The sequence below is a fragment of the Pongo pygmaeus genome, chromosome 4 (genome assembly GCF_028885625.2).
Source record: "Pongo pygmaeus isolate AG05252 chromosome 4, NHGRI_mPonPyg2-v2.0_pri, whole genome shotgun sequence".
NCBI classification, from domain to species: domain Eukaryota; kingdom Metazoa; phylum Chordata; class Mammalia; order Primates; family Hominidae; genus Pongo; species Pongo pygmaeus.
This window is the reverse complement of record NC_072377.2, coordinates 69675202-69695619: the sequence shown is the minus strand read 5'-3', so window position 1 is coordinate 69695619 and position 20418 is coordinate 69675202. Positions and strand designations below refer to the sequence as shown.

The following is a 20418-nucleotide window of genomic DNA, read 5'->3' as shown; positions in this document are numbered from 1 at the left end:
AACATCACAATTAAAAGAACTACAGAAGCAAGAGCAAACATATCAAAAGCTAGCAGAAAGCAAAAAATAACTATGAGAGCAGAACTGAAGGAAATAGTGACAGAAAAAACACTTCAAAAAATTAATGAATCCAGGAGCAGGTTTTTTGAAAAGATCAACAAAATTGATAGACCACTAGCAAGACTAATAAAGAAGAAAAGAGAAGAATCAAATAGATGCAATAAAAAATGACAAAGGGGATATCACCACTGATCCCACAAAAATACAAACTACCATCAGAGAATACTATAAACACCTCTCTGCAAATAAACTAGAAAATCTAGAAGAAATGGATAAATTCCTCTACACATACACCCTCCCAAGACTAAACCAGGAAGAAGTTGAATCCCTGAACTGAACCAATAACAGGCTCTGAAATTGAGGCAATAATTAATAGCCTACAAACAAAAAAAAGTCCAGGACCAGATGGATTCACAGCAGAATTCTACCAGAGGTACAAGGAGGAGCTGGTACAATTCCTTCTGAAACTATTCCAATCAATAGAAAAAGAGGGAATCCTCCTAATTCATTTTATGAGGACAGCATCATCCTCATATCAAAGCCTGACAGAGACACAAAAAAAGATAATTTTAGACCAATATCCCTGATGAGCATTGGTGCAAAAATCCTCAATAAAATACTAGCAAACTGATTCCAGCAGCACATCAAAAAGCTTATCCACTATGATCAAGTGGGCTTCATTCCTGGGATGCAAGGCTGGTTCAACATACACAAATCAATAAACGTAATCCAGCATATAAACAGAACCAAAGACAAAAACCACATGATTATCTCAATAGATGCAGAAAAGGCCTTTGACAAAATTCAACAGCCCTTCATGCTAAAAACTCTCAATAAATTACGTATTGATGGGACATATCTCAAAATAATAAGAGCTATTTATGACAAACCCACAGCCAATGTCATACTGAATGGGCAAAAGCTGGAAGCATTCCCTTTGAAAAATGGCACAAGACAGGGATGCCCTCTCTCACCACTCCTATTCAACATAGTGTTGGAAGTTCTGGCCAGGGCAATCAGGCAGGAGAAAGAAATAAAGGGTATTCAATTAGAAAAAGAGGAAGTCAAATTGTCCCTGTTTGCAGATGACATGACTGCATATTTAGAAAACCCCATCATCTCAGCCCAAAATCTCCCTAAGCTGATAAGCAACTTCAGCAAAGTCTCAGGATACAAAATCAATGTGCAAAAATCACAAGCATTCTTATACACCAATAACAGACAAACAGAGAGCCAAATCATGAGTGAACTCCATTCACAATTGCTTCAAAGAGAATAAAATACCTAGGAATCCAACTTATAAGGAATGTGAAGGACCTCTTCAAGGAGAACTACAAACCACTGCTCAATGAAATAAAAGAGGACACAAACAAATTGGAAAACATTCCACGCTCATGGATAGGAAGAATCAATATCGTGAAAATGGCCATACTGCCCAAGGTAATTTACAGATTCAATGCCATCCCCATCAAGCTATCAATGACTTTCTTCACAGAATTGGAAAAAACTACTTTAAGGTTCATATGGAACTAAAAAAGAGCCTGCACTGCCAAGTCAATCCTAAGCCAAAAGAACAAAGCTGGAGGCATCACGCTACCTGACTTCAAACTATACTACAAGGCTATAGTAACCAAAACAGCATGGTACTGGTACCAAAACAGAGATATAGACGAATGGAACAGAACAGAGCCCTCAGAAATAATACCACACATCTACAACCATCTGATCTTTGACAAACCTGACAAAAACAAGACATGGGGAAAGATTCTCTATTTAATAAATTGCGCTGGGAAAACTGGCTAGCCATATGTAGAAAGCTGAAACTGGATCCCTTCCTTACACCTTATACAAAAATTCATTCAAGATGGATTAAAGACTTAAATGTTAGACCTAAAACCATAAAAACCCTAGAGGAAAATCTAGGCAATACCATTGAGGACACAGGCATGGGCAAGGACTTCATGTCTAAAACACCAAAAGCAATGGCAACAAAAGCCAAAATTGACAAATGGGATCTAATTAAACTAAAGAGCTTCTGCACAGCAGAAGAAAGTACCATCAGAGTGAACAGGCAACCTACAGAATGGGAGAAAATTTTTGCAATCTACTCATCTGACAAAGGGCTAATATTAAGAATCTACAAAGAACTCAAACAAATTTACAAGAAAAAAACAACCCCATCACAAAGTGGGCGAAGGATATGGACACTTCTCAAAAGAAGACATTTATGCAGCCAAAAGACACATGAAAAAATGCTCATCATCACTGGCCATCAGAGAAATGCAAATCAAAACCACAATGAGATACCATCTCACACCAGTTAGAATGGTGATCATAAAAAGTCAGGAAACAACAGGTGCTGGAGAGGATGTGGAGAAATAGGAACACTTTTACACTGTTGGTGGGACTGTAAACTAGTTCAACCCTTGTGGAAGACAGTGTGGTGATTCCTCAAGGATCTAGAATTAGAAATACCATTTGACCCAGCCATCCTATTACTGAGTATATACCCAAAGGATTATAAATCATGCTGCTATAAAGACACATGCACACGGATGTTTATTGCAGCACTATTCACAATAGCAAAGACTTAGAACCAACCCAAATGTCCAACAATGATAGACTGAATTAAGAAAATGTGGCACATATACACCATGGAATACTATGCAGCCATAAAAAAGGATGAGTTCATGTCCTTTGTAGGGACATGGATGAAGCTGGAAACCATCAGTCTCAGCAAACTACCGCAAGGAGAAAAAACCAAACACTGCATGTTCTCACTCATAGGTGGCAATTGAACAATGAGAACACGTGGACACAGGAAGGGGAGCATCACACACTGGGGCTTGTCATGGTGTGGTAGGGGACAAAGGGGGAGGGATAGCATATTAGGAGATATACCTAATGTAAATGACGAGTTAATGGGTGTAGCTCACCAACATGGCACATGTATACATATGTAACAAACCTGCACGTTGTGCACATGTACCCTAGAACTTAAAGTATAATAAAAAAAAAGTAATACTCAAAAAAAAAAGAAGACTGGCCTGTCAGAACTTGTCTTATTATTATTACAATGGCAATTAAAAACTTTATTAAAACAGAAGTATCAATAAAATACAAAAAAAATGAAGTTAACAACAACAACAAAATCCTTTCTTTGGCATTAAAAGAATAAGCAACCCTAATTAATGTTTATGTCTATTTGTAACCTCAGTTTTTCTCAAGGAAGGGTGGTGGCAGACATTTGGAAATACAAGGGGACTTTTTTGATGTAATAAATGGGGGGATTTACTTCTGGTTAGGTATGCTAAATGTTCAGCAGTGTTTAGTTCTATAGCAAGCAGTGTTGGGTTAGAATTGACCAAGAAGTGTCCTTTTAGGAAACACTTTAGAGGTTATTTAGCAATCTTTTTGAAACAAAACAAGGAATTAAGGAGAAAATGACTCACAGGTAGTTAAAATCTTAACTCAAGCTTATTGGATGAACCTTGCTTGTTGGATCATGTCTCAGACAAGGTATCATTTAAGTAGCAATATTAATATCAAAATAATGCTATACTTTCTAAATCTACAAGTAAAAATTCCTTGACATGGTGAATAATAAGTTATATCACTTGGTAATCAGTTTCATAAATATTTAGAGAATAAAAAAATCTATTTTATAATTTTAGACTTACATATAGATTTTGTTACTAGTACTTAATATTTTAAATATCATCCCAACAGGAAATATTGTTCAGAAACATCAGATTCCATTAATTTAATGACAATTCGATTTAGAAAAATATTTTATCTGGTTGAGAGATTTTCTCTTGAGGATTAAAAAAAAATCACTATTGCTTCAACTATGTCTTATCTTTTCAAAGCTCTGCTGCTTGTGTTTCCAACAAAATCTGTGCTCATTTGAAAGGAAGTTGTATTATCAGATTTAGCTTGAAAAATCTCCTATATGGCCACCAGTTGTTTGTATAATCTCTTTTAAAAGTGAGTATTAACTTATCCTTTATGTGTGAATTCTTAGGACTCTAAGGAATGCAGAATAAAGTAACTTGAAAGAATAAGTTTCACAGTGAACTCAAGGTTTTTTCAAGTCATTGAAATTCTAAGTTCTCTTTGAAATATTTTTAGAAATTATCCTATGGCTTTTAATTTTCTCAGGCCAGAAAAAAGTAACGAAAGAACACACAGTACCTGTGGCATGTATTATTGTTTTCTCTCTTTGCTATTAGAAAAAAAGGATATTTATATGTAGTATTGAAGAAAAACCTAATAGAACAAAATGAAATATTTTTAGATTTATGTTATAAAATCTATTATTTATATATAACCTTGCATTATATCCAGCTACCTATACAATATTTCAGTGCACCAGAAATGCATAAGATACATATTTTAAGTGATACTATAATGGAGTAGCACCTTTATTGTTAACAAAATAATGATCTTGTTCATAAAATAGTAGTATCTATTATTTCTCAACAAAATCTTGAATTATTACAATGTAATCTTAGCAAAGTTAAAACATGTATGTAGAGTAAGATTTTGCCAACAAAAACCACTTTATTGCCAGCATAGTTATGAAGTTTTTCTGCAACACTTTATTTTTGAGTGAATAACATTTGAAGCTGCTCTTGTTAATAATAACACAGTCCTGATACTGGTAAAGGCAAAGATTTCAACTTCTAAACTGTTCAGTTGTTTGCAAGGTTTTAACTGCAAATTATAAATCTGTAAATATTAAAACATTTCATATTATCCTATTTTAATGAATGCTCTAATAGCTGCTGAAATTTATGAGTATATATCTCATTTAATATTAATCTATTTTAAGTCATAATAAATAAGTCCTACTTCATGTGCACTGCAACAATGAAAAATGCAGCTACAGTTATGGGATGGTAAATCATGGTAGTAGCTCCACCAGCTGGCAAAAAAGGTCTGATACTTTTAAGCCTATCTTCAGATCATTAACATACTCCTCAAGTACCCAAAAGAAAGAAGTTGGAACTGCCCCTTCCCTCTTCTCCAGATAGTTGTAACCTTACTTTTTGGAATTTCTTTTCCTCTTCTGGGACTACCTTGACATCCATTTTAAACCACTCCTCTTTTTTTTACAGATTTTTTTGAATGTAATTTTTTATAGATGGAAGAAAAAGGCAAATAAATTTAATGCCTTGAATACAGTACTGAAGTACTATAAACACTTTGTGGTCTCACAGATCCCATTGTCATTTCCCCAGGGTGCTGTTGTTCTCAGCATATTGGCTAAACTCCAGTTTGAACAATTACTTAGATTTCTTAAATTTGCACTGTAGTTTCCAACCAAACTTGCATATGCTATACAAATAGTGCATGGACAATAGCCATGCACTATTAAAGTATCATTATATGCCAGAGTTAACTTTATTTCGGTATAAGGCAAACACTGTTCGTCTCTTTTATTTATAACATTGCATTTCTTCTGACTAATTCATTCTTCATCATAGTTCAGATATGCAGAAAATAAACAAGTCAGAGAATAAACAAAATAATCTTTCAAGGTACCTTTCCATTCTGAGTCCATAATTCTATTCTTATGTTCCCAAGTCCTATCACCTTTTAGAGCAGTGTAATTGTAACCTTGACTTTTTGGATGCACATAGTTATCATCCGGGGAGCTTTAAATAATACTGATGTTTGAGAACCATCTCCAGAGATATTGAATTAATTGGTCTGGGATATGGCCTGGGCATTGGGAGTTAGTCAAGGTCATAAATATGAAAGAACAGAAACTAGGCCAGGGACAGTGGCTCATGCTCGTAATCCCAGCACTTTGGGAGGCCGAGGTGGGTGGATCACTTGAGGTCAGGACTTTGAGACTGGCCTGGCCAACATGATGAAACCGTCTCTACTAGAAATACAAAAATTAGCTCGGCATGGTGGCAGGCACCTGTAATCCCAGCTATTCAGGAGCCTGAGGCAGGAGAATTACTTGAACCTGGGAGGCGGAGGTTGCAGTGAGCCGAGATTGTGCTACTGCACTACAGCCTGGGTGACAAGAGCAAAACTCTCTCAGAAAAAAAAAAGAAGAATAGAAACTAGTAGCCAGAATTATTTTTGTTTCAAAAAACAAAACCAAACCTTAGCTCTTATCTTCCCTCACCTCATGAATATTTTTTTCCGTCTGCCAATGTGAGTTGAGGACCTCGGAATTTTCCAAGATAAGATGAAAAGTTCTGTTTCATAATAATGGTCTTATTTTGTAGTTGCTCTATCTGGGGAAGCCCAATTCCTGAAATTTTAGATTAAGATTATGAATGCTGATGGTTATCTCTCCTGGAAGTTCTTTACCTCTTTATTAGTATCATCAAACTAAATGCTCATTTGATTGATTTGAAATTAATCTGAGAAATTCAAATTTTACTTTCCCTAAAAAAAAGATCAATGATTGCAAACTGTAATTTCCTAGAAGCTGGTTATTTTACGTCATTTTGAAAAACATTTTAACTGCCAATATAATTGTACTTCACACACATAAAAAATCAGAACAAAAATTCCTTCCAAATTTAAGGATTTTTTTTGGATCTAAAATAAATTTATAAGATTTACATGTATTCAGAATAATGGCTCAGGCATAATAGTAAGGTTTTGGTCAGTAATGTGAGTTATATTAGATAATTATCCAATCCTTAACTTACATGAAGAATAGCAAATTGTTTATAATGTGTTCCTTTTTGCATCTGTCATGACAGGTGCTATGAGTGTGGTTGATTGGAAGTGGCCCAGCGTTTAAAGATAAATCCTAGCTTTCAAATCAGTTAGATCTGAACATTGTGGAAAATTTCACTAAGAAATTGCTTAGACTATAGACTGCATCTCTTCAATCCATCTTTAATTAATACATTTTAAATATATTTTATTTACTGGGTATCTCTCCATTATTTTTCTCTTATATCAGTGTTGGGGTTATTATGGTATTTCCTGATAAAGTTATGCCTACAGACCAAGAAATACCCCTATGGATAGTTATCTTTCCCAGTGGAGAGGCCTTCCTCAGGATCAAGAAGCCAAAACTAAGTAGAAACCATTTACCAGGAAAGAGGATAAGACATAGAGTGCCATATACGGACACTTCTGCTGTGCACTGCAGAGCTCCAGAGGGCACTCTTCATACATAACTAAGCCAAAGGTGCTTCCTGGAGTTGGGCAGTATGGGATCCCTGATTTCAAAGCTCTCATTGCTTTCTTAAATTAGAAGAGTGCTGGAGGTGCATAAACTCAGGTGGATAATTCTCTATGATGAGGTGGGCTAGAAGCCCTTTAGGGGGCTATGTTTTTAAGTTATACCTTGCAAACTGCATTATCTAGATTCTGATGAATGGATCACTAGCCAAATGAGAAACAAAACACTGATTTTATTAATATAGGCAATCACTAGTAATCCCCCAAATGCAAGGCTTATTGGTAAACTGGCTTGAAGAAGGAGGGGCTTCTTGTTCCCTTCTCTACTCTTCATCTTGGGATCCATATAAATAAAGACACAGAACTAAGCCTACAGACTGGAAGTCTCAGTCCATTTATTCAATCAACTCAGCTGCACAGATGAAGTAGAATTCAGAAATGTATGACAGGTTACTATTATTTAACCTGTAACAAGCAGAAGAGAATGAGAACAGTGAATTGGCTAAAAGAGGCCTTTCCTGGGTCCAGAAAGTGAAAGGCAACCACTGTGCTACAGTACAGGAAGTAGAACTGAAGGGGAAAAGAATAGGCAATTCTACTCCAAAGCACTGACTTTGAACACAGAGACCGCTGCTAATAACACAAGCCCCAACCTTTCAGATTAGCCACTATTCTTCACAGGTGAAGGATCCTGTACACCATCATTGTGTAAGTGTGTTTTTCTTCTTTTTTTCTAGCAGTTCCTGAGATAGATGTGTTGAAATCTGCAAGTGTGATAGTAGATTTATTTCTATTTCTTGTTTTAATTCTATCAACTTTTGTTTTACATATTTTGAAACTTTAAGTTGCATACAAATTCATGGTTTTATGTTTTCCTATGGAACTGCCTCTTTTATTACCATGAAATGTTCCTTTTTTCTCCAATAATTCCTGTTCACTTAAAGTCTATTTTTTTAATATTAACATAGCCACAGCTGCTTTCTTTTGATTACTGTTTACATATATATAATTTTCTATACTTCCAACCTTTCTTTGCCTTTATATTTAAATGCCGTCTCTCATATACAACATATAATTGGTTCTTGTTTTTCTTAACCCATCTGCCAATCTATTTTAGTATGAATTTTTAATGTTTACAATTTTTATTTGTTGTATCTGATCTTTATTCTTTTGTATTTCTTTTATTGCTTTCTTATGGATCAACCAAATATTTTTATATTATTCTATTCTTTATTAGCTGTTTTTGATAAATGTTTTATTTTAGAATAATTTTATATTCACAGAAAAGTTACAAAGATAGTACAGAGTTCCTGTATACTTCACACTCAGTTTGCCTTAATATAATACATTAATATAGTACATGTCACAACTAGTTAGCCAATATTAATACATTATTATTAGAGTCATTATACATTCCCCATGAGTCAACTGGGATTATGGGTTTTTGGGAGGAAGTCCAGAGAGGTAGTGTCCTTATTAGCTTTTTATACATTTATTCATTTTTCCTTGAGTAGTTTACTCCAGTGAGTATGCAACTTTTATTTGTGACTGTATACTCTAAATTAGTATTTTTATCACAATGTAAGAACCTTACAACATTTTAACTCCATTTGCCACTTTCACCATTTTTGCAATAACTGTCATATATTTCATTTTCTGTGTTTAAACTCACCAGATATTATTGTTATAAACAAATAACACTTATTCATATTTACCCATATAATTATCCTTTCTGGTGTTCTTCCTTGCTGAAGTTCTGTGCTTCCAGCTAGGATCCTTTTCTTTTGCCCTAAAGAGCTACCTTTAGTTTTTCTTGTATTGTAGGTCTACTGGATACCTGAAATGTCTTTATTTCACCTTCATTTCTTAAGGATATTTTTGCTGGATAAAGAATTCTTGGTTAGCAGTAAGCCATTAAATAGCATCTTTAATGTTCCATGAGCACATTAAAGATGTTATTCCACCATTTGGTCCTGTGGTGTTTCTGTTCAAGTCAGTCATCCTTGCTTCTTGGAAGGTAACTTTTTTTTCTACATGTTTTTAAGATTTTTTCTTTATATTTGGGTTTCAGCAGTTTGGCTGCTCTAGATGATGTCTCTAGATATGGTTTTCTTTCTATTTATCCTAATTAGGCTATGCTGAGATTTATCAATATGTACTGATGTCTGTCTTCAGTTTTGGAAAATTCTTGACAATTAGCTCTTCAGATATATTTTTCTATTCCCTTCTTGTTACTTCAGGTCTCCAATTACACATATTCAACAGATTATATCCCACATAGTCTGCTGTTAAACCCGTATCATGCATTCTTAATTCAGCTATTGCACTTCGTAGTCCCAGACTGTTTTATTTTTTTTTATAGCTTCTATTTTCTATTGGCAGTTTTTTACCTTTTTATCTATTCTTTTTCTCTATTTTCATTAACATTTTTTTCTACTGTATATTTTAAAGTCTGCTAACCCCAACATCTAGATCAAAGAGATGTGTTTCTATTTTGTACTTTCTTTTTTGATTATTGGTCACATTTTCCTAACCCTCTGCATATATCATAATTTTTTATTGTATGAAAGATCCATGGAGACTGAAGTTGATATCTCCCTCCAGAGAGGACAGGACCTTTCTTTTGTCAGGCAGATAGAGTGACAGACTCATCCCCTCAGTCTAACAATTAATAAGCAGGGTTGGGTTTGAAGTTAGGTTGTACTTTCATTATACTCAATCTAATTTCAAACGTCTTAAGGACACATGACCTATGCTGTGTTTATTGCTGCCTCATTTCTATGGGACTTTATCTCCAAAGCACTATGGAGTTCACAATGGGACTGCAGAAAATTTTTAGCGTTTAGTGTGTTGTTTTTCAGGTCTGGACCCCCTACTAGAGCATGGTTCTGTGCATTTTTTGCTTAACAGTTTATAAGGTCCCTAGCTCTTCTAATCTGAAAGCTGTGCTTTTCTGAGGTTGTGGATGTTGCTCTTTAGCCATCCATCCTATATAGGTTTAAAATATGAGATATATCTTAAGGAGGATTCTTACTATGTATCTGTTATAGGTCCCTCCCTGTAGGATAACTTGATTCCTAAACTCTGAGACTACAAGAGATTTCATTCTGTCTTTTTAAGCCAACTTTTTAAGCCTTTTTTACTCCCAAAGCTCTCAGCAAATGTCTCATGTAGAAAATCGGCTGTATGTTTGGACTACTCTTCCAATCTGACATGTCAGTCTCTACGGTTATCAAAACTTCTGATTTCTATTCCCCCTCATAGAGTCCTCTGCCCATGGCTAGACTAATCCTCAGACTCAGAAAATACTCCCAGTAAAGCAAAGAGCTGGCAATATTAGCTTTCCTAGGGGGCTCTGATCATACTGGAGTTTTAATTCACCTAGTCTTCAATTCCATATATCTCAAATTTATTTGTAAATATGATTTTTGTAACTTATAATTTCCCCCCAGTTATTAACACTGAGAGTAATGGCTTGCCACCACTTACTATATCCTACTCAGAAGCAGAAATTCCCACTCCTGTTGTTGCCAGAAATAATATACTTGACTTATATCTGTCCCTGCTCTTTCTCAGGGTTCTGTGGTTGTTTTCTCGTTGTACTCAGAATCAGGTCACATTTATCCCTCTAATCTGGCCTCCTGATCTGCCATTTCCATCTTTGCTGCTGTTGATCAAATGAGATTTCTACTCTTCTAGTGTTGAAGCAGAAGAGGACAGCCCTGAGCTCCCTTTTGCCACTGTGTCTCAAATGTTGTATAGATCAGATCTGCTATAACTTTTTGTAACATTTTTGATCATTCGGGATAAAAGGTATGACGCAACATCAAGAATAACCTGCAGCCATTGCACAGACATGGATTCATCCTCAGGATACCTTTGTACTCCTTGCTCACCTCTGTGTCCCAGGAGTGAGTATCCACCATCACCCCCAAGAGTACTCTACTCTTCATGATTGTAGAATAGGATAAACCTAAACCTACCATGGGGTCTCGCGGAAATGGAGTAGGTTTTCCATCATCTCACTTAAGGCCTACATACTGAATCTTCATATTCTATACCAGACTGACCACAGTTTCCCAGAATGATTCACAATAAGTACATATATTGCCCATGGCCCCAACAAGGTAGTCACACAGTGATCAAAGTTTAGAACACTTGAACATTTCTGAAATCTTTTTTTTAATTAAATGATACCATTTATTGATATCGACAGTCCAGTTTGAGTTAAGAGCTATGCTGAGCTCCTTCACTTCCTTTCTGCCCTTTCTTCTCAAAGGTTAAAATAATCCAGTATCAGTCATCTTATCTTTGAACACTTTTACTTGGTGTCATTTATTCTGCAGGGTAGTTAGGTAAAGCATTATTTTGGGACACATTATTACAACTGTGAGCTCTGGGCCAAGGTCAGGACTACGTGGCCACCACCCTTTCACACCAGGAGAATTTATTTCTTGTGCTAATTTCAGAAGTCTTGTGGTTGACTGGTTGAATTTTTAATGCACAAGCATACATGTGCACTTTTAGAAATGCAAGTGTTTTAAAATGAAGGCATCATATCCCACCAACAACCAATTTCATATGGAATTAACAAGCAAGTTCTATATATGTGAAATAATGAAAAGAATAAAAATTGCTGAGTGTGTGCGCAAAAGGAAGAGTCAGAGGGAAAGAGTAGGTAAAGGGAGAGGGAAGGAGGTAAAGGAAGAGGGAGGGAGGAAAGGAGAGAATGAAACACTGCTCATAATTTTAAAAATAAGTTATGAGGTGGTGATAGTTGAACAAAATGTACAATTTGCATTATAAGTCATTTGGGTCATAAACTTAATATAGAAGCAAAAGGCTTCTGAAATTCTAAACTCATAAGTAAACCGTGTAACAAAAATAGAACCTGATTCTGCCAAACTAAAAAGGATAAGTTCAGAATTTGCAGGCCTTTTCAAAAAATTATCTTGTGAACAAAATCGTTCCAGTTTCAGAGGAAATGTAAGGGTTAATGTACCTTTTGGCTCCAAGGCAGCCCCAGGTCTACAGCATACTTTAAATTTTCTCTGACTTACCTCCAACTTTCTGAGAAGGTGGATTTCTGGGTTATATTCACACTCATGCTGTGTGAGCATGTACTGTTTTGTTTCCTATTAGAGATAATCATTCTTTTCCATGTGGAGTTCTTTGATTTATACTGAGCACGTTTAAACTTGCAGCACCAATCTAACACCTTCAGGCAAACTAATGACCAAATAAAATAATTCTCCAGGCTTTCATGAAAAATGGATGGATTGTCATAAATATATATCAGACACCTACATTTCAGCTGCATGTTTTACAGTGAGTAAAATTAAGACATGGAATTTTTAATTCTTGTTAAAAATTCCTTTGACTTGAGTATGTTTAGAAAAGAAACTCAACAATGTAGAACTTTTTGCAAAAATGTTTTAGTGAAACCTCTTTGCTACATTGCTTTGTGTATGTATGTGCGTATACATATGCATGTAATTATATATATGAATGGTTTCTCAGGGAATAAATTAACATAGCATAGATGGAAACCATATATTAGTTAGATACTGTTCAAATAAACTGAGGATTAAATGCCTGGAAATGGTAGGTATTTCAGGGAAAGGAATTACAATTGACAGAGTCATCAGTGCAACTAGTATCTGATAAGAGATTAAAAAGTGCTAGCTCACATTTATCTAGATTATTTCCATTCCTTTTCTTATTACCCATTTTATGTATTAATACATGAAATATGTATTTGTAAGAAAAAAATTTAAAACATGTCTGCTTACTTATTAATTATCTAAGACACTTCACAGGGTGAAAAGGACAAGTATTAGCTAGTTTTATGCCTGAGTTCAAGCTTTTATACAAGCTTCTTTGGTTGGAAAATCTATAACTGTTTGTCTTCGCAATTTTGTGTGTGTGTGAAAAAAAACCCACTAATTTTGTGGAGCCAAAGGCATTTATGGGAATGTCTATTTTTTTCCCATAAGATCCCCCTTTCCACCTTACTTCCATCTACCAACCATGAAAACCAAGCTGAGAAGTAAATTTCTTAGGGAACCTATTAATGTTGCATAGATGGCATCTTATACGAAATAGTGTGGTATAACTTGAAATCACAGATGCTAATTTTCCAATACAACCCTGATTTTGTACAATTGTTATTTTTAATCAAGATGATCCAACCAGTATGTGTTTGTGTGGTTTATTATAAAAAAAAATTAGAAATGAAGAATAAAAAATACTACAGGTGATGAAAGGGAAATTTATAGCCTTAAGTAATAATTTAAAGAAAGTAAAAAGGATGCAAATTGACTTAGAAAGTCACCTTAATATGGTATAAAAATAACAAAATAAATCCAAACACAGTAACAGAAAGGATTTAATAAAGAGCAGAAATGAATGTATAAAAACAAAGATACAATAGTCAATTCTCAAATTTGGTAATTTAAATGGAATAATAAAATTGACAAATACTCAGCAACATCACAGAAAAATGAGTAGATAATCAGAATTCAAACAGCATAACTAGATAAACAAGAGAGATTAAAATATTATAAACAAAGGCCAACAAATTTGTAACAAAAAAAATTCTCAGCAAAATGATATATAAACTTAGGAAGAAATTGACAAAACAGTATAAAAAATAAATACAATTTTACTCATAAATAAGTAAAATTCTGAAACAAAATATTAGCAAACCAAATCTAGCAGTGTTCTAATGTCCTAACATTAGAACATCAATTACAATCTATTAATATGATTCAGTGCATTAACAAATTGAGAAAGTAAAGCCATATGATCATTTCAAGAAATGCTGAAAAAACATTCACAAAATTAAACTCCAAGAAAAACTACAGGTATTAGAAATTAGGAACAGATGAGAACATTCTTAAAACCTGATGAAGGGTACTTACCAAGAATACAGAGCAACAATTATGCCTATTTGTAAATATTAAAAGCATTACTTTTCTTTTTTTTTGAGACGGAGTCTCGCCTTGTTGCCCAGGCTGGAGTGCAGTGGCGCGATCTCCACTCACTGCAAGCTCTGCCTCCCGGATTCATGCCATTCTCCTGCCTCAGCCTCCTGAGTAGCTGGGACTACAGGCACCCGTCACCCGCCACCATGCCAGGCTAATTTTTTTGTATTTTTAGTAGAGACGGGGTTTCACCGTGTTAGCCAGGATGGTCTCGATCTCCTGACCTCGTGATCCGCCTGCCTCGGCCTCCCAAAGTGTTGGGATTACAGGTGTGAGCCACCGCACCCGGCCAAAAGCATTCCTTTTAAAATCAGGGATGCTATGATTACTTTTTCCATTCAAAATCAAATAGAAGTCCTAGCTCAGAAAGTCTGGCAAGTGCAAAGAGAAAAAAGCATATGGATTAAATTGAAAGATATAAAACTGTCCTTATTTAATATTGTCTTCACTGAAAGCCACAAAAACCTTATAAATAATTAGACTTAATAAGACAATTTCATAAGGTTGTTAAATATGATATCAACATACCAATATCAATATATTTCTAGACAACAATAGGAAACCATATAAAAATCTCAGCAAGATTGTATAATATTCAGAAAAGTAGGCTATTATATGAAAAAAGACAGATGTTGAACCCTTTGTAACAAAATATAAGGGGAAGATTCTAGATAAAGACCGAAAAAGTAAAACTACAAAATAAATGTTTAAAAAAATCTAAGTGAGGCTTGGCATGGTGGCTCATGCCTGTAATCCTAGCACTTTGGGAGGCTGAGGGAGGAGGATTGCTTGAGCTAAGAGTTCAAGACCAGCCTAGGCAACATAGTGAGACCCTGTGTATACAAAAAAATACAAAATCAGCCAGGCATGGTGGTGTGCTCCTGTAGTCCCAGCTATTCAGGAGTCTGAGGTGGGAGAATTGCCTGAACTGGAAGGTTGAGGCTGCAGATCATACCACTGCACTCCAGCCTGGATAGCGGAGTGAGACCTTGTCTCAGAAAAAAAAAAAAAAAAAATTCAAAGTGAAAACCTCTGTGGTCTGGGAATAGGGAAGAACCTAAATAAAAATTTAAGACACAAAGCGAAAAACATTTAATTATATCAAAGTTAAGAATTCCTTACAATGAAAGATACCATGGACAAACAATATGTAGATGATAAAAATGGCAGAAGAAATTTGTAATGTCTAAAGTAAATGAAAAATTATATCTAGAATATAAAAGAAATTTTACAAAACCAATAAGGGCAGAAACCTCCATAGTAAAATAATCAAAGTAATTACAAAAGAGACATCTGAAAGGCTAATAAGTATTTAAAATGACCTTAAACTATTATCAGATGAATGTAAATTAAAACGAGGGTTTCTAATTCTCATTCCCTGTCAACATTTTCCATAGTGCTAATTTTTCCCAACCTTACACACTGATAGTAGGTGTCTAGGCTAGTCATTTGGGAGAACTGTTGGCAATATTTAATCAAGCATACTCATATCCTATGACCCAGACATTCTGCTTTGGAGCCTATATACCAAATAGATATTCACAGTCCACAGTAGGATATTCATTAGAGTGTTATTTATTGTGGCAGAGAGTTGGAAGTATTCTAGACAGTGAATAGATAGATAAAATATGGTAAATGCACACCTTAGTAGAGCATTAATTAGAAGTCACAGATTAGAGGTACGCATAGCCACTTGGATGGATCTAAAGGCCAGTGCTAGGTGAAAAAGAAACAATGCAATATATAAGACCATTTTCATAAATTAAAAATATATGCACAGAAACAATATACATTCTGTAAGAACACAAAATGACACACATTAAGTAAACCCAATATAATGGTTGGCTATGGGATGAGAGTGAAGTAGAAGGATAAGGGGATAAAAAGAAAACAAATGAGTATGTGAAACAGTGATGATGGTATGCCATAAATTAAGTGTGACTGGGACAATTTTTCTGCACGGAAGTTTCAAAAAAGGAGAGAAGAGGACAACATAGCAAGTGCATGGGAATAAATCTAGCCAAAAGATGTGCAAGATATTTATAAAAACATTATAAAACTTTATTATAGGACATCAAAGGAGATCTAAACAAATGAAGAGATAAACCACATTGATAGAAGAACTTTTACTCTAAGGTATCAATACTCCCCAAATTGATTTTCATGCAGCTTGACCAGATGATTTACAAATTTATATGGAAGAGCAAAGGGCCAAAAAATGGCCAAGACACTCTTGCAGCAAAACAAATTGGAAGGGGGGATATCAAAACTTATTAAGTTTTTAGTGACTGAAACAGTATGGTATTGCTATAGGAATAAAAAATTATATCAATGGACTCAAAGACCTCAAAACAGACTCAAGTGTGGAAATTAAAATATGACAGATTAGTACTGTAGATCAGTGAGGAAATAATACATTATTTTCAACAAATGGTGGTAGGAAAAAAAATCCAAAGAAACTGGGTCTCTACCTACAACAAAGAAAGAAATCAATAAAAAAAATATTAACACAAATCAGTTTCAAAGATCTTTAAAATTATTTGAAAAATACATAAGAAAATATCTTTATGACCTTGGGGAAAGAGAAGAATTTCTTAAGCAAGTACACACCAGAAAGATGGTGAAGAAATTGAAGAATTACAATTCATTAAAATATATCAAAGTAAAAAGAACCCACAAACTGGGAGACAATAGCTGCCATTCATATAACCAACAGAAAAAAAGTCACTAGAAAATATTTTAACACTGTCAAACAACAAAAAAATACAACCAACAGGAAATCGTTAAAAAGCATTTCACAGATGAAGAAATTTAATGATCAATACACATATAAAGCTATGTTCAACCCCCATCAATAATCACAGTAATGGAAATTAAAACCCCAATGAGATATCATTTTATACCTATCAAATCAGTAAAGTCTAAAAGACTGAAAATACCAAATGTGGTAGACAAAGCTGGTGATAAATCATCACAGCCATTTAGGAAAACGGTTTTGGGTAGGTTATGAAGTTAAAGATGTGCTTTTCCTATGACCCAGCCAGTTTCTACCTGGCATTTATTCTAGAGTAACTCTTATGCTCCAGGAGACATCACAGGAGTGTTTATAGAAACACTGTTTATAATAAAAATTGGACCACTCAATTGTTCATCAACAAGAGAATGGATAAGTTGGGTTAAGGCATTTTCACATAATTGGCTACAGTGTAGTAGTAAAAAGAATGTGGCCACACTTACTGAAATGGATTTGAGAAACATATTGAATGACAAAGCAAAGCAGAATATATACATTGCTACCATTATAAAAGTCAAAAGACAAGCAAAATTAAGTAACATGATTAAGTATACATATGTATACTTATACAAAGAAATGATAAATACAAAATTCAGGGGAATCAGGGTAAACAAAGTAGAACTACAGAAGGTGCTTCAATAATATTGGTAATTGAGGAGTACAGTTCCTGATTAAAATCCTACGTGTGATTTTTTTTTCAGGCCTCAACAGACCATTACAAAGGCTTTATCTGGCAAGATTCATGGGAAAAAGCCAGATTTGTTGTACAACCAGTGCATTACAATCTCTGAAGGGAGCTGCAGTCAAGTTCTCTGGCTCCCCTGGCTGCATATATACTTTCATATATTTATATTCATATTCCCAGCACCTTCATTACTACGTATATCTATCTGAGGGCTTGGGCAGAGGTCCTTCTGTGCCTCTACAAAGGCTTTCTTATGGAGGTTGGAGGGGGAAACACTTTTCTCCACTCTGACTCAGTGCCCATTGCTTTCCCACTCCTAGCCTTTCCTCTTTGCCACTCTTCCTGACCTCAGGGTCTGAAAAACTGCTGGAGCCTTTTGTTTGGGACATTCTCAACAGTGAGCGAATTCTTACTTCTGCCCTGCTCTATGTGGCCCTGGACCAGTGTGCACTATTGCATGAGATAATTGAACAGGAGGAGACAGCATTTCCTCTGGTTTTAGACTCTTGGTTATACTATTGCAGTAAATGATTAAAGGCTTAACTCCTTCATTTTTGGCTTTATACTTTAATCGGCTACTCCAGACACCTGATAACTCAGCTCTTTCCCAGCTCAGCTGAGCTCCTGATAGAATATATATATTTCTTATGTTGGGTGGTGTAATAATGCTACTTTGAACCTCCTCCATAAACACACACTGAAAAAATTAAGTTATTTGGAACTCCTATGGGGAAGACAAGTAAGATGAAATCATAAAGAAGCAACTGCTTTAAATTCTAGCTTCTGTACTACCTCAGAATACAAAAAGACAAGGGAAAGTGTGGAGTTATCCAGAAGGTACTCCATTCTCTTAGAACTTTGGGTATAGCACAGAAGGTAGAATACAAGGGACTGTTTTGAAGAACACTCTTAAAATAATAAACTTACTTTTCTTTGGTATGAAATCCTTTAAGACTCATTTTCTTATATTTGATTTCATATTTTGGGGGCTAAATGTGACCTATTTAAAACCTATCTATGGCCGGGAACAGTGGCTCACGCCTATAATCCCAGCACTTTGGGAGGCCAATGTGGGTGGATCACCTGAGGTCATTCATTATTCAAGACCAGCCTGGCCAACATGACGAAACTCCTTCTCTACTAAAAAGCTTGGCATGGTAGCACGCACCTGTAATCCCAGCTACTTGGGAGGCTGAGGCAGGAGAACTGCTTGAACCCAGGAGGCAGAGGTTGTATTGAGCTGAGATTGCGTCACTACACTCCAGCCTGGGTGACAGAGCCAGACTTTGTCTCAAAAAAATAAAATAAATGAGTAAAAAATAAAAAATAAAACCTATCTATACCAAATCTCTAGATACTAAATTTTTAGTTACTGACCACTTCTATAAAGTAGTATGTGCTTATATAATGCCCTTAAACTATTTTCTTCATTCAAATCACTGTGTAAAGTCATATTCTTATGTTACTTTGAGAGTACCAATTTCATGCACCAATTTCTCTTTTGCCACAATCATAGGGGCTCTGCTTCTATCTCCTTTTGGTGTAGGTAGTACTGTACTGATCTTGTTGGTCTTACGCAGAAGACCAACCTCCTTTTGGTGTAGGTAGTAGCTGTACTGATTTTGTTGGTCTTATGCAGAAGTTCCTCCTGTTCCGTGAAGATCACAGTTCCTCATATCTGGACTTTTCTACCAGGTCCCGTAATGTCATAATTGTTAAATAATGAAAACTGCACAGTAGTTCATGCTCTGATAAACTATGGTTTCATAAAAGATGAAATTATATTTTATGTCCATATTGTATGTTCATACAGTAACAAATTCCCAAAGCAGAAAAAGGTATTAGATATTGCATTACCTTCATTCCTTATATTTTTATAGTCAAATTAGTTATAATTTACAATGTACTTTCACATTAGCCCATTTAATCTTTACTACTGTATTAGGTGGGGAAGACATAATTATTCCTATTTTACAGATCAAAAAAGAGATCCTATGATACCTCTGAAGTCATGTTGATACTTAGACCTAAAGCCAGAAATTGGTATTCCTTGACCACCGCACATCTCTAAGACACCCTGACACCAAGGCTCTGTTACTTTCTATTTGTTTTAAACTTGTGGGACAACTATAAAATATTAAAACTAAATAAATTTAGCTTCTGCTAATGAATGCATTATTAGGAATCTAGAATATTAAAACTAAATTTAGCTTCTGCTAATGAATGCATTATTAGAAATCTTTATACAGAGTACTAGTGCTTCTGTTAACTATTGTCACAGGATCCCTAGGGTGTCACTTCAGCCAGAAACCTCTGTAGCTGACGGCATCTTCTGCCTCAGTATTGCTTGTGCCTGCTGGGCTAGTTCCACCCACTTGGCCTGGCAGGCTGTGCTTGGCTCTTACTACTGGCTCAGATCCCACATCTGCCAAGTGCAAGCCAGGTGCAGAATGGCAAGGGGTGTGTGGTTGAGCAAGCGTGAAGTCCAGCCACTGTGCACAGCCAGGCATGCTGGCTGCTGTGACGGGGCAGGGAGCTCCAGGTGCTGGCTCTGTGTGAGGCTGTGGCTGGATAAGATATACTTCATGTGGCTTCTGCTGTGGGCACCCGAGTCAGGACGAGGTAAATGCAGTGGTGCCTGGAAGCTTGGAGACTCCAGGAACTGCAGAACCCCAAGGAGGGTTGTCACAGCCCTGGCTCAGGGATCTCTACATCTGGGCTCTGCAAAG

At 35.5% G+C, this 20418-nt stretch overlaps 1 protein-coding gene across 4 annotated transcripts in view; it reads right to left on the bottom strand.

The window, feature by feature from the left end:
* RNF180 (ring finger protein 180) overlaps positions 1 to 20418 on the bottom strand; it is a 213472-nt gene that overhangs the window by 17499 nt on the left and 175555 nt on the right. The window contains exon 8 of one of the 4 annotated variants that reach the window (XM_054488712.2): positions 13596 to 16681. The exons of 2 other annotated variants lie outside the window; for them this stretch is intronic. In XM_054488712.2, coding sequence (XP_054344687.1) covers positions 16596 to 16681 — 86 coding nt within the window. In that variant the 3' untranslated portion in view covers positions 13596 to 16595. Of the gene's footprint in view, positions 1 to 13595; positions 16682 to 20418 lie in introns of those variants that run through there. One more of the 4 variants, XM_054488714.2, reaches the window with a different exon arrangement.